This window comes from Haliotis cracherodii, unplaced genomic scaffold (genome assembly GCF_022045235.1).
Source record: "Haliotis cracherodii isolate W230 unplaced genomic scaffold, xgHalCrac1.p SCAF_8, whole genome shotgun sequence".
Lineage (NCBI taxonomy): Eukaryota > Metazoa > Mollusca > Gastropoda > Lepetellida > Haliotidae > Haliotis > Haliotis cracherodii.
Window position 1 is genome coordinate 30417934 of NW_027266341.1, and position 15347 is coordinate 30433280.

A 15347-nucleotide genomic window follows, 5' to 3' on the forward strand; every position below is an offset into this window, starting at 1 on the left:
ATGAAAACTACATGAGTGGTAAAGATTTAGGAGAATATACGTTACTCACAATATGTTTTATATAAACAGAAAACACCACAGAAAATATATAGATACTTAAATTGCAGCTGGAAATAATAGGATCGAGGTGTAACTGCGATTGGTTTTCGATTTGGAATCACTTAAACAATACTAATTTGGAGGTAAGTGATTAAGGAAGAGATTGGTATATAGATTTTGAATATATTTTATGATTTAAAGCAAATCAGAGCGGTAAAAGTGGCTGTAAATCCAACAGCGCACACTGGTAGAGTTTTGTAAATGGACCATCCTTAGCACACAGGATGTTTTTTGTTTGTTTGTTTGTTTGTTGTTTAACGCCGCACTCAGCAATATTCCAGGTATATGACGGCGGTCTCTAAATATTCGAGTCTGGACCAGACAATCCAGTGATTAATACCACGAGCAGCACACAGTAGTGAGGTGAGGTGAGGTGAGGTGAGGTGAGGTGAAACTGGGTTTAACGTCGCGTCCAAGAATATTGCACTTATATAGCGACGTGCATGCACGTGTGTGTGTGTGGCTGCTTGTACTAGTCCGGACTGATGCCGATTTATAGTGCTAGCTATAGTGATGAGATATCATGTCGCAGTTTAACATGAATACCCAACTCAGACACAGTATACTAACTCCGATCCGAACAGCCCCTGTTTTAGCCCCTTAATGCCGTGCGCCAGACAGGGTAACAACAAGTACCATCTTTTAACGTCTTTTGGTATGACGCGGCCGGGCATCGAACCCCGGACCTTCCGCTCTCCGGGCGGACGCTCTACCACTAGACCACGGAGGCGGTCCACACAGGAATGACATAAATAAGCAATGTTCCTTGAACGATGATCGCAGGGAATACGGTATCCGCAGTTAGATGGAACCTACGCGAACGCACCATGAACTGAAAATGTTATTGTGTACTTTGGAAGCAAACCATCGCAATAGGTTTGTGGCTGTAAGTACCATTTTATGATAAATGCACAGTCAGCATTATTAGCTATCACGTGGCCTTAAAAGACAAGTTGTTGCAGAAATCGGTATCACCAAACCAGATATCACCACCGAAAATAGTAATCGAAACAAATATTGTACTTTACCAGGATTTGTAATTTTATTAGACCTCCGCCGAGATATTGCTGGTATATAGCTAAAATCGGCGTAAAACCATGCTCACTCACTCATTCACTTGTATTAGATTAGTATCAGTATAATTGGAACAGCAACTAAAGACGTGTAGTGGTAGAGATCATAGATCAACACGGAAGTTGCAAGACAAACTTGGAAAACTTCAGTGTGGTAATCTGTCATCTTTGCAGTGACTTTCTTTCTATTTTCTTTGCGTGCGTGCGTGCGTGCGTGCGTGTGTGTGTGTGTGCACCATAAATGCACGTAGATGTTTTTGCAGTGTGTACAATATACCAATCTCATTAAAATCAAACCGTGGTAGCGAGAACGAAGACCCAAAAGTATTAAAGTGACTAAAGTAATTAAAGAAAAAATATTTGGCACCACTCTTTAACCATAAAGAAAAAACAAATGCACATGAAAACTATAAGATCGATGCAGTGTGAAAAGGGTGGAAGTCAATGGGAGAACGGCAAAAGTTGACACGATTTGGAGCGGGATTATTGATTATACCACGACACAGCGTCTGGTCAATTTAAGAGATTTTATGTGCGCCTCAGATTATTCTTGTCGTGGATGATCGCTTTAAAATGCATGCGAGAAGTTTCGTACAAGTTGAGCTTTGGTTCGTTTGAAGTTTAATCACAACTGGTTCCATAGTTTTATCAGTGCGATGAACTTCAGTTTTTAACCAATCAGAAATATTGTTGTACCAGAAACGATGGAAAATGACTTCCATAAGGGCTCAGTCACACATTCAGGATTTTTACTGCCGTCCTTGATTGGACCATTTCCGATTAAAATTTATCAAAAGTCTGATCAAGATTCGTGGCGGGAAATTCACAAAAAATCAGATATTGTTCAAGAAGCGTCCCGATTAAGCCGTTTCCAGCCGAATTCGTCCCGATTCTCCCGTTCTCAATCCGAATCTGATCCGATTTTTACCGCATGGTAAAAACGACCGAATCTGTCCCGACAGTGTCCCGATTCTCTCCGACAGAGATCAGACAGTGACCGGACAGTGAACCGAAAAAGGCGGTTCGCATTCGGCAAGATCTGGACGCAATCTGGACTCAATCGACAATGAACAATTCATACCCGTTCATCACGACAGCGTCCCGATCCACAGGACATTGTTTCTATTTTGATCCGATACAGCAGAATCTCTCACGACATAGTCACGATTGTAATCCGACGAAACAAAATCAGCTGAGTTTCCCGAATGTTACGCGACGCACCATACTGTCGGGAGTGCTTGGCCGACCTCTCTAGACCTTACCCGATCCGTAGGACACTGTTACGAACGTATGCGGCTGCGTTCAGACAATGATAGGACATTCCAGATCACTGAGGATAGTAATCCGACTTTTTCACTTTTCGTGATCTCAAACGGGAGTCATAATCGGCACTGTGTGAACCTGTCCCGAGGCGGTTCACACATGCAACATAAATTTGCAAACACAGCTTGGTGAACGTGTTGCAGTTTTCACACGACAAGCACGTGTTCTTTCTCTGAAATGCAGACGCCATTTTGTTGCAAACGTACGAGGGATGGTGACAAGGTCTGAGCCCAACTGCGATGTACATCGTTGATTGCTCATTATTCTTCAACATAATCCCCTCCGCGGTCCACACACGATGTTGGAGTATCAGGATCCCACTGTGAAGGCTACCCCCTGGTGGTGTAAAACAGTCCTCAACAGCAGAATTGACGTCATCACATTTGCATAATGCTTGCCAGACAGGTCTTTCTTCAAGTTTGGGAACAGGTTGAAATCTGGAACTTGTGCTGGAACCTTTGTCTTGCCCAGTTCATTCCTCAGAATGTTAGTCTCAGAGATGCCTACTGTATTGGCGATGTGACGTGTGATGAGTCGTTCACCATCCACATACATGTCCTGTTTCTATCAATATTTCCCTTAGTGATCTTGGATCATCTTGAGGCTCCCTCTTCTCCCCTTAAACTCCACTACCCATCTCGTGACAGTGGCAAGGGCAGGAGCACCATCACGTCAAGCTGACACCATGCCCGCAAGGATGGATGCTGGACTTCGCCCTTTCAGTTGGAGATACTTGATGACAGTGCCATAGCCAATATTATTGTCTATTTTCATCAACAGAGAATACCTAGTCACTCTGATGCCTGCAGACATATGCTGTCTGGTTGTGTGTTTGATTCAAATGCAGCCTGTAAGCATGGGCAGTATTGTACTTAATACAATCGTCATGCAAACTCTTAAGGGTGTTCTGTATAGTCGTGGTTAGGATCAGAACGTTTCAGCTATCGCATGTAAAGGATCAGAACGTTTCAGCTACCGCATGTAAAGGATCAGAACGTTTCAGCTGCTGCATGTAAAGGAACAGAACGTTTCAGCTACCTCATGTAAAGGATCAGAACGTTTCAGCTCCCGCATGTAAGTTAAAATCACGAGCCAACTACGCAGTTTCTGATTGGTTGGACATATGTTTGACAACAATTCACAAGTCAAAATCGAGTTTGAAAACACTAAATGTTGCCCAAAATGATGGTGAAAATAGACACCGATTCTATGTCGACAACTGTTTGTCAAACAGACCAGCTCGCAAATTAATTTCGCAGTGTTCTCAAACACTTATGTATGTGGCCATAAATCGACAAACTAAGGTTTGTTGTGTAATGGCACCTTTGTCTAGATCCACTGTAGAGAACAGCGTTCGCAATATAAACTTTTTAAATATGTTTTAACCAAAATACAAACTTTCTGTCATGCATCAATAAATAAACAATAACATTTTGTTACAGTTAGAGTGTAAATCTGTAATTAAGGGTATATATATAATATACCTAATTTTGACCCGGGTTCGATTCCCGACATGGGTACAATGTGTGAAGCCCATTTCTTGTGTCCCCCGCCGTGATATTGCTGGAATATTGCTAAAAGCGGCGTAAAACCATACTCACTCACTCACTCATTTTGACCAAAGTGGTAAACGACGGACATCTGCATCACATCGGGATTGTCACCCACATCAAGCTGACGCGCCGTGATATAACTTGTAAACTGTTCAGAGCGGCGTTAAACCCAACTCACTCACTGGACTTAATGATAATAGAGTTATCCTATGTTTTTGACAATAAATATGATGGATCGTGGAGATTTCGTCTCCAGTGCATGTCACATTTAATTTTTATTGGCTGTATAAATGTCCTACAACTCCATAACTGCTCATTTGATATACTGTATAGACACATTTACAAAATTTTGTTTATGATATTACCTTGTATCAGTTCGTCTATAACAACTGTCATCTCCGCCAACTCTTTCCTTATTGTATGTATTAACTTTAATCTTATCACATCTGGCTAATTACAATTTTGCTTCGTGTGCGCGTGTGTGTGCGTGAGCGTCCGTCAATGTGTATGTCATGTTCTCCCACCTTGTTATCGCGTGACGAGCGAACACTTTCACCACTAGGCTACCCTACAGCCCCAATTCACCCTCAAACGGTGTCTGTACAAGTAATATAGAAGCTGTAATACCTTATATTCCCTGTATTTATGTTCCTTTTATTTATGGGGGCGGTCGGGTAGCCTTGTGGTTAAAGCGTTCGCTCGTCACGCCGAAGACCCGGGTTCGATTCCCGACATGGGTACAATGTGTGAAGCCCATTTGTGGTGTCCCCCGCCGTGATATTGCTGGAATATTGCTAAAAGCGGCGTAAAACCTCACTCACTCACTCACTCCTTTTATTTATGCCTTAAACTAATTGCTGATGCGCGTTATGCTATAGTCACTCACTCACTTACTTATGCCATAAACGTTCCTGTTCTAAGTTGACAAATACGTTCACGACTAGCTAGTAAGTTTAAACTGTCACCCTCCTAAATGTCCAACTACAACCCACACGGCATGCAACAGGCTTATCACAATATCATGACTTGTATGTAGTGTATGGGATTTTGAACTTTAACGGAAGTGCAGCCGTGCTGGTTTAATGACCTTTTTCACCGCTCTTAGCAATGCTCGTACTGGGCGAAGCGATTTTAAAATACGAATAAAATAACATGTAGATATAGAGTAATGGTCAATGGGAAGAACATCCCCTTCAGTTGACACATGTACGCTGACTGATGTTGTTATTTGTGACCATGAAGGGCATATCTAAATTATCATTATTATTGTTATCTTTTAAATACGAGTTTCAAGAACAGGGTATTGTGTATTCCGCCGGAAAGGCAATGACAGTTCTATAATATAAACTCTGGTCTGGGGGCATGTTCTTCCCACCACATGTTTTGTTTGTTTGTTTGTTTGTTGTGTAACGCCGCACTCAGCAATATTCCAACTATGTGAATATATGTTGGTATGTCTGTCTATCTCTCAGTCGATATGTCTGTCTATCTCCAAGTCCACATGTCTGTCTATCTCCAAGTCCACATGTCTGTCTATCTCCAAATCCACATGTATGTCAATCTCAAAGTCAATATGTCCACATGTATGTCCTCCTCCAAGTCCACATGTAAGTCTATCTCCAAGTCCACATGTCTGTCTATCTCCAAGTCCACATGTCTGTCTATCTCCATGTCGACATGTCTGTCTATCTCAAAGTCAATATGTCCACATGTATGTCCTCCTCCAAGTCCACATGTCTGTCTCCAAGTCCACATGTATGTCCTCCTCCAAGTCCACATGTCTGTCTATCTCCAAGTCCACATGTCTGTCTATCTCCATGTCGACTTGTCTACATGTATGTCCTCCTCCAAGTCCACATGTCTGTCTATCTCCAAGTCCACATGTCTGTCCTCCTCCAAGTCCACATGTCTGTCTATCTTCAAGTCCACATGTCTGTCTATCTCCATGTCGACTTGTCCACATATATGTCCTCCTCCAAGTCCACATGTCTGTCTATCTCCAAGTCCACATGTCTGTCCTCCTCCAAGTCCACATGTCTGTCTATCTCCAAGTCCACATGTCTGTCCTCCTCCAAGTCCACATGTCTGTCTATCTCCATGTCGACTTGTCTACATGTATGTCCTCCAAGTCCACATGTATGTCTATCTCCAAGTCCACATGTCTGTCTATCTCCAAGTCCACATGTCTGTCTATCTCCAAGTCCACATGTATGTCTATCTCCAAGTCCACATGTCTGTCCTCCTCCAAGTCCACATGTATGTCTATCTCCAAGTCCACATGTCTGTCTATCTCCAAGTCCACATGTCTGTCTATCTCCATGTCGACTTGTCTACATGTATGTCCTCCTCCAAGTCCACATGTCTGTCTATCTCCAAGTCCACATGTCTGTCCTCCTCCAAGTCCACATGTCTGTCTATCTTCAAGTCCACATGTCTGTCTATCTCCATGTCGACTTGTCCACATGTATGTCCTCCTCCAAGTCCACATGTCTGTCTATCTCCAAGTCCACATGTCTGTCCTCCTCCAAGTCCACATGTCTGTCTATCTCCAAGTCCACATGTCTGTCCTCCTCCTCCAAGTCCACATGTCTGTCTATCTCCAAGTCCACATGTCTGTCTATCTTCATGTTGACTTGTCTACATGTATGTCCTCCAAGTCCACGTGTCTGTGTATCTCCAAGTCCACATGTCTGTCTATCTCCAAGTCCACATGTATGTCTATCTCCAAGTCCACATGTCTGTCCTCCTCCAAGTCCACATGTCTGTCTATCTCCAAGTCCACATGTCTGTCTATCTCCAAGTCCACATGTATGTCTATCTCCAAGTCCACATGTCTGTCCTCCTCCAAGTCCACATGTATGTCTATCTCCAAGTCCACATGTCTGTCTATCTCCAAGTCCACATGTCTGTCTATCTCCAAATCCACATGTCTGTCTATCTCCAAGTCCACATGTCTGTCTATCTCAAGGTCCACATGTCTGTCCTCCTACAAGTCGACATGTCTGTCTATCTCATAGGCCACATGTCTGTCTATCTCCAAGTCCACATGTCTGTCTATCTCCAAGTCCACATGTATGTCCTCCTCCAAGTCCACATGTCTATCTCCAAGTCCACATGTCTGTCTATCTCCAAGTCCACATGTCTGTCTATCTCCAAGTCCACATGTCTGTCTATCTCCAAGTCCACATGTATGTCCTCCTCCAAGTCCACATGTCTATCTCCAAGTCCACATGTCTGTCTATCTCCATGTCGACTTGTCTACATGTCTGTCCTCCTCCAAGTCCACATGTCTGTCTATCTCCAAGTCCACATGTATGTCCTCCTCCAAGTCCACATGTCTGTCTATCTCCAAGTCCACATGTCTGTCCTCCTCCAAGTCCACATGTCTGTATATCTCCAAGTCCATATGTCTGTCTATCTCCAAGTCCACATGTATGTCTATCTCCAAGTCCACATGTCTGTCCTCCTCCAAGTCCACATGTCTGTCTATCTCCAAGTCCACATGTCTGTCTATCTCCAAGTCCACATGTCTGTCTATCTCCAAGTCCACATGTATGTCTATCTCCAAGTCCACATGTCTGTCCTCCTCCAAGTCCACATGTATGTCTATCTCCAAGTCCACATGTCTGTCTATCTCCAAGTCCACATGTCTGTCTATCTCCAAATCCACATGTCTGTCTATCTCCAAGTCCACATGTCTGTCTATCTCAAGGTCCACATGTCTGTCCTCCTACAAGTCGACATGTCTGTCTATCTCATAGGCCACATGTCTGTCTATCTCCAAGTCCACATGTCTGTCTATCTCCAAGTCCACATGTATGTCCTCCTCCAAGTCCACATGTCTATCTCCAAGTCCACATGTCTGTCTATCTCCAAGTCCACATGTCTGTCTATCTCCAAGTCCACATGTCTGTCTATCTCCAAGTCCACATGTATGTCCTCCTCCAAGTCCACATGTCTATCTCCAAGTCCACATGTCTGTCTATCTCCATGTCGACTTGTCTACATGTCTGTCCTCCTCCAAGTCCACATGTCTGTCTATCTCCAAGTCCACATGTATGTCCTCCTCCAAGTCCACATGTCTGTCTATCTCCAAGTCCACATGTCTGTCCTCCTCCAAGTCCACATGTCTGTATATCTCCAAGTCCACATGTCTGTCTATCTCCAAGTCCACATGTATGTCCTCCTCCAAGTCCACATGTCTATCTCCAAGTCCACATGTCTGTCTATCTCCATGTCGACTTGTCTACATGTCTGTCTATTTGTAATTTAGCTGCCAACTTCACTGCCAGAAAAGCCGTCCAGTGGTAATGTGATGTCGTAACACTGGTTATACAGGGGGCTTTCAAAGGACGGACGGAAATGCTGTGTATAGCTTATTTCGTCATCTTGAAGGGAATGGCACCAGTTTAACAAGGATCATATTGCGTCACCCTGACCTCATAACGGCCGTCAATTTGCTGCGAGCATCTTTCAAGGCAAGAGCAACCATTTTCATCACTTGTATTCTGAAGATGCAAGATCAGATTTCAGTGTGAATGTGCTTCCGGTGGCCTGTTTTATATTCTGATGAAGAATTATTAGGCCATAAGTAGTTAGGGTTTTAATCAAAACATCAAAATAGCGCAGTTGTCTTCGCATTACAGTACATCATGACGCATTCTACTCTTCAAATCACGCACTTTTCAATCGCAGTGCTATATTCCTATCAGATTTCCTCTCATAAATCACTGTAGCTCGCATAACTGATAGAAAACTCAATTATTTAATCTTAACGTCTAAAACAATATCTATTTTCGTAAATTTAATTAACACAGGATTCAAGACATGTGATTCCCAACGGTAGGCCGATTATGACGGTAAGACGGAAACCCGTTTACTCGCGTGGTTATCTCCCTTTGACCGGTTGTCGCCTGCATGAGCGACCCATTCAACTGAGGCGAGTTGCCTCATCTGACTTCACCCTTGTCTGTCTAGCTGTCTGTCTGTCTGTCTACGAATCTGTTCTCGGGTCAGCGACTTGTCCTGTCTGCGTGTTTATCAGCGAGTTATCTGATCGGCATGCCGTTTTTCTCCAAGTCGATATGTCCTCGTGTCTATGTCTCTCCACCTGTATTGCTCCTACATATAATACAATATATATTCTTTAAAAAAAAAAGATCTCAATACGGATATTTTTGGCAAAAAAAGGAAAATAAGCGGACCAAGAGGTGCAAAATGAAGAGGTTTAATGTGTTATAGTGTCAGTGACAAAATATCCCGGATCAAAATGATTACAACAAGGACATGCAAACCATTAGTCGGGAAACACGTTCGATTCAGAAAAACGCACCCAGTGGATTAATAAAAGCGCCATGGAGCTGCACGCACTGCAGAACAAGTGCAAAGAAACAACGCCATAGGCCACTTGCAGGCAGGGGAATCCCGTTCAGCTGTAGGAAGGGTTTTCAATGTAGCGCCCATCACCAGCACAAGGCTATGGGATCGGTTTCAACAGCATGGGTAAACATGTGATCGGCCAAGGTCTGGACGACCAAGAGTAACCAACCCCGGCCAAGATCGCTACACCCGACTGCGCCACCTACGTAAAAGGACGACTACAGCCACCGCAACCGCATCCCAAATATCCGGACTGCGCAGAATCTCCGAACAGACCGTACGCAACCGTTTAAGAGCAGCAGGCTTACGAGCAAGACGTCCAATACGACGCGTCATATAGAGTCAACAACATCGTCCACAACGACTGCATTGGTGTCGTCAACACAGGGTATGGCCTCAACTGCCATGGAAAGATGTCTGGTTCAACGACGAATCAAAATTTCTCCTCCGTCAAGGGGATGGAAGAGCACGGGTCTACAGACGTCGGGGAGAACATTACGCTGGGAACTGCGTACAGGAAGTGGGCAGATTTAGTGGGGGTAGCGTTATGATTTGGGAGGTTATCTCTCATCATGGCGGGACAGGCTCAACGATACATCAACGAAATTCTTCTACCACACGTCCTCCCAATTGCAGCCAACGGCAACGGTGTATTCCAGCAGGACAACGCTCGACAAGAGCCTGTCTACATAACAACAACATTGATGTTGTATTTGAACCCGATAGAGTACCTGTGAGATGCATTGGATAGACGGCGACGCCGACGTCAACCACGACCCCAGAAGTTGCATCAGTTGGCTTTTGCGTTGCAGGCCGAGTGGGCTACCATTCCCTCAGGATGTGATTCGCATTCTCGTCTCTTCCATGGGCAGGAGATGTCAGGCCGCTATCGATTCAAACGGGGGACATACGCGTTATTGATGGTAGCTGACCTTCACCTTGGACTTGTCCTATGTACCGATAACTGAGATGACTACAATCACCAAGTGTTCTCTCCACTGCATTTTGGCTCAATACCTTGTACGGTTCCTCGTATAAATGTATATCCTACATCACACAAATCTGGCTTTGCGTTTCTTTATTTGAAGAGTATATTTACGCCATCTGTAATTTAGATGACAATGGAGCACTTCCAACTTCACTACAAGAATAACCGTCCTCTGGTTGTGTGACACCGTAACACTGGTTATACAAGTGACTCTCAATGGCGTTCAATGCTGTTATAGCTTATTTCGTCATCTTGAAGGTAGTGCTACAGTTTAACCAGGATCATATTGCGTCACCCTGACCTCATAACGGCGTCAATTTGCATCTTGCAAGGCAAGAGCAATCATTTTCATCACTTGTATTCTGAAGATGCAAGATCAGATTTCAGTGTGAATGTGTTTTCTGTGGCCTGTTTTTTCATATTTTGATGAAGAAATGTGAGGCCTGCACATACGAATTATGAAATAAGTTCTGTACGTCTCTATGTCTGGTTAAATTATTAGTTTACACACATATCTTTGTTCTTTTAGGGGCAATTGAGTAGTCAGTGGTTAAAGCTTTGCTCGTCACACCGAAGACGGGTTCGATTTCCTTGTTTCAATGAGATAAGACTGGCCGTGGTCTGGCTGGAATATTGCTTAGAGCGGCGTAAAATCATACTCACCCACTTTGTCTATTCCGAAAGCGTAAAGCTTTTCGTACGTGCTACAAGGAAACCAAACTTAGACTGGTTCTAGAAAGGATTTGCGCAGCATCATATGTAAGGTGTGTATCGACGGATTCGAAATTTTCCGCTTTTTCATTTATTTTACCCTTGTTCTCTGCGTAGTGTTGTGGGATTATTTAATAGGAAGTCTTGTAACTTGAAGGAATTTTAGTAACGCTGACATCTCAAACCCGTGAAGATCCGGGTTAGAATAGGCCTTCAGCAACCCATGCTTGCTGCAATAGGCGACTATGCTTGTGTAAGAGGCGACAAACGGGATCGGGTTTGTCATGCTCGCTGACTTGGTTGATGCGTGTCAGCGTATGGCAGTTTCGTAGATCGATGCTCATGATGTCAATCACTGGTTTGTCACGTCCTGACTCGATTATTTACAGACATCTGTCATATAGCTGGAATATTGCGGCGTAAAACAAAAACAAACAAACAAAGAATTTGCCTTGTGGATTGAAGTGGTGCACAGCTTTGTACGCTCGTACATCAGCCGGGAGACTGCATGACCTGAATATCAGAGGCTCAGTTTTATGCAATGCGTAAAAAAACCGACTTCCATTAAATTAGCTGCGGATCCATTACACATTATAGCTCATTTGTATCTTCAGCTGTTATAGTGAGTGAGTGAGTATGGTTTTACGCCGCTTTTAGCAATATTCCAGCAATATCATGGCGGGGGGACACCACAAATGGGCTTCACACATTGTACCCATGTGGGGAATCGAACCCGGGTCTTCGGCGTGACGAGCGAACGCTTTAACCACTAGACTACCCCACCGCCCCCTCAGCTCTTATAACCAGTTGCCCGAATCAATCACAATACACCCGTAGCTTTCAGCGGTATTTCGGAACCCTGTGAAAATCCGGGTTTTCAGAAACCCATGGTTGTCGTATCGAAGAGGCGACTAACGGGATCGGGTGGTCAGGCTCGTTGACTTGGTTTGACACATGTCATCGCATCACAAATGCGCAGATCGATGCTCATGATGGCAATCACTGGATTGCCTGGTCCAGACTCGATTAATGTATAGACTACCACCGTATAGGTGAAATATTGCGTTATTTAGTGCGTTATTTTTGAATGGCATAGTTTAAAGTATGGCAAGGAATTTGGAATGAGAAAAAATGGAATTTGCTCATCTCCCAATGAAAAAAAACCTGAGTCGTGCAGTCCATTGTTGCTACAATAACGTGAATTGAATTGACAGTTTTGTAAACAGTTCCCTGGTCTGGGTATGTCTAACACCCACGTCCCTGTGCTTATCTTCCATATATCGGTGACAGTCGTTTATAAACTGTCTCAGCATATTAGGCTGGAGATTTGTTTGTAAATGGGGTATTTTCCCAGTCTCATTCCAAATTCCATTCCAGTATTCCAATCCAAACTCGTTTCAATATCCATTCCATACTTTTTACAACGCCTTTCAGAAGTGTGACAGCGTCGTTAATGGAGTAATGTTGTTTAACGACAACGACAAAACTACATCTATATAACGACGGCCTGTCAGTAATCGAGTCGAGACCAGAGAATCAAGTGATTAATATTGTGACAAACGATCCAAGTCATCACGCCATCAACGAACCAAGTCACCGAGCTTGACCATCCGATCCATTCGGTTGTCTCTTACGACCAACATAGGTTGCTGGGGACCAATTCTAACCAGGAGACATCAAGGGGTTAATGGCTGGAAGGAGAGCTCTATGCTCGGGCCCAATTTGGCCTCTTCACGTTTGGTTTAAACCCTACATTGAATGTCAGCTGCAATTGTCCGTGGTCCTGTGTAAAAGGCACAGGTCACATACCAGTTGAAGTTAACCAACTTTGGTCGCGGAGAGTAGGTGGATGGGTGGCAGTGTTCGGCAGCTTGACTCCTGAGAGTTTCTAGGGCTTCATTCCTGCCCCACACTGAAACACATGCAGCACTTGTGGTGTCCCCTTTGATCGAAATATGCCGCCATTCAAGAAGCAGTAACTGGGTACCCGTTAGGATTCGATGGTAATGTGAAAGTCAACCTTCTAGCGCCTCTCAGGCAGCATGGTTTGTATACTCCCCCGGGAGCGGAGATAGAAAATGGAGTACACACTGATCCATTGACCGGAGTGATAATTTAGCGCTTTGCACGTACATGAAGACAAGTGACTCTTGTGTCAGTATGTTACTGAAACATGTTTTTATAATTGTTATTTATGATGAACAAACATAGTACATGAACAGTGCACCTTAATTGTCGAGTTATTTATCGAGTAACATGATGTGGTCACATGACTTGATCCAAGATGTCAGACGGTCGAAGTGCGTATAACGAACGACGGATATAAAAAAATAAAATCAGTGGTCCCTTTGAGTTCGTTATATAACCGTAGTGTACTGTACTTTATGTGAATTCGGCGCATTTATATATTCGTGTAATTAACGAATACCGTAATTACTCAGATACAAATTTCTCGCCTAAGTATGGCAATATTTTATGTATTATAAGGCTAAAATGTGTCGAAGGAAAAGAACATTTGAACATAAGAAAGTCTTTGACCAAGCTGATTCTCTTTGGAGATGTAAATAATGGATGTGGTTTAACTTGATCTTTGGCAAGGGCCATACTTGTAGTTAAATTGTCTCTTGAAGTTTGCAAAACTTACCCTTTTTCGCTCATGTTAGCCATACCTATGTACTTGATCATGTTGTTGTTGAAATCATTGTCTATAACAATAACTATAAAACTTCGACAGTGTTAAATTCACTCATTCAGTCTTTTATGTGTTTTTCAAATTAAAACGATAATTACAAGCAAAATAGAATGAGCATTGACGTCAGACAAGAAAAGTGGTTGTTTTTTAGTTTTAGCCACTTCTGAAGGTTTGACACAGAGATTTCAACGGATTTTGACATCGTAAGTGTTATATAACTTTTCTCTAGTATGACGGGGGGCGGTCGGGTAGCCTAGTGGTTAAAGCGTTCGCTCGTCACGCTGAAGACCCGAGTTCGATTCCCGACATGGGTACAATGTGAAGCCCATTTCTGGTGTCCACCGCCGTGATATTACTGGAATATTGCTAAAAGCGGCGTACAACCATACTCGCTCTAGTATGACGGCCAAACTATGGTTGCGTCTGTAGCCCGTTTTTATTATCTTGTGTTGTTATGTATAGTCATATCTTTTTATCGTTCCATGCTTGTTTTAAATACAAATCTGTGATACTCTAATTGCTTTACTGTCCATTGTGGGCAGTGAGTGAGTCTGGTTTCTACACCGCTTTTAGCAATATTCCAGCAATATTCACGATGGCTAACACCAGGAATGGGCTTCACGCATTGAGCTCATGTCGGGAATCGAACTCTGGTCTTCGGCGTGTCAAGCGAAGGCTATAACGACAAGCCAACCCGACCGCTTTCCCATCCCTCCACCCCTCCCCCAACCATTTGTGGACAGGATTTATATACACATAATGTGTTATTATTAATGAATAACATGTTCTAGTCACTATTATGGCTGAAAAAATGACGATGTGACTTTAAATTTTAACTAACTCACTAACTCGGCAAGGTGGAAAGCGAATACGTAATCATAAAAATAATTACCTCATCATTCTTTTCAATATTTGTCTAAAGTTCTGGTGTATGTAATTATCTACAGAACAATGTTACATTGACATTATTGTTGAGGTAAACTCATCTTATAAAAGCAATTTCACGAGAATCAATGTAAATAATGGCCAACTATCAAACATTTGCCTATTAAGCGTTTTTATCCAAAGTGCAACTACTGCTAAGGTGATCGTACTAAGGTACTCATAAATCATTTCATAATGACGGTTAATCAGATTATTCAACATTTACACGGCGGTGCCTCTGGCCCTTAAAATGTCACACTCAAGGGGCAACTAGCCCCCACGTCTCGCATACAGAATGTGCAACTACTTATTGAAACGGACACTCAATTTACTGCTTTTTATCCAAAATGACCTGAATGTTATAGAAATGGCATGTTTACCACCAATTCTGACCTCTTTCAAGTAATTTCTCTAATTTTCATCTGCCACTTTCTCGATAAGAACGCCCATCCAATACGGAGAATGCCCGTCGTTGTGCCATATATTGTTTCCCGTTATAGTTCTCGTGATCTCGCGTGCTCTAAGGTCAGGGGTCAAACTGTCTACGTGCCGTGTATCCGTGCGCGATTGTTAGAACGGTCCTCATGGCGGCACGAATTCACTTT

The 15347-nt window shown here is 43.3% G+C and overlaps 1 protein-coding gene across 1 annotated transcript; it reads right to left on the reverse strand.

Annotated features, from left to right (window-relative positions):
* Positions 1-7286: 7286 nt before the first annotated feature.
* On the reverse strand, positions 7287-8540 carry LOC139450932 (DNA topoisomerase 1-like). The gene is made up of 3 exons (XM_071232757.1): positions 8488-8540; positions 8055-8250; positions 7287-7778 (listed from the first exon to the last, which is right to left on the reverse strand). The coding sequence occupies exons 1-3, from the start codon at positions 8538-8540 to the stop codon at positions 7287-7289; spliced, it is 741 nt and encodes a 246-aa protein (XP_071088858.1).
* Between the last annotated feature and the right edge of the window lie 6807 nt (positions 8541-15347).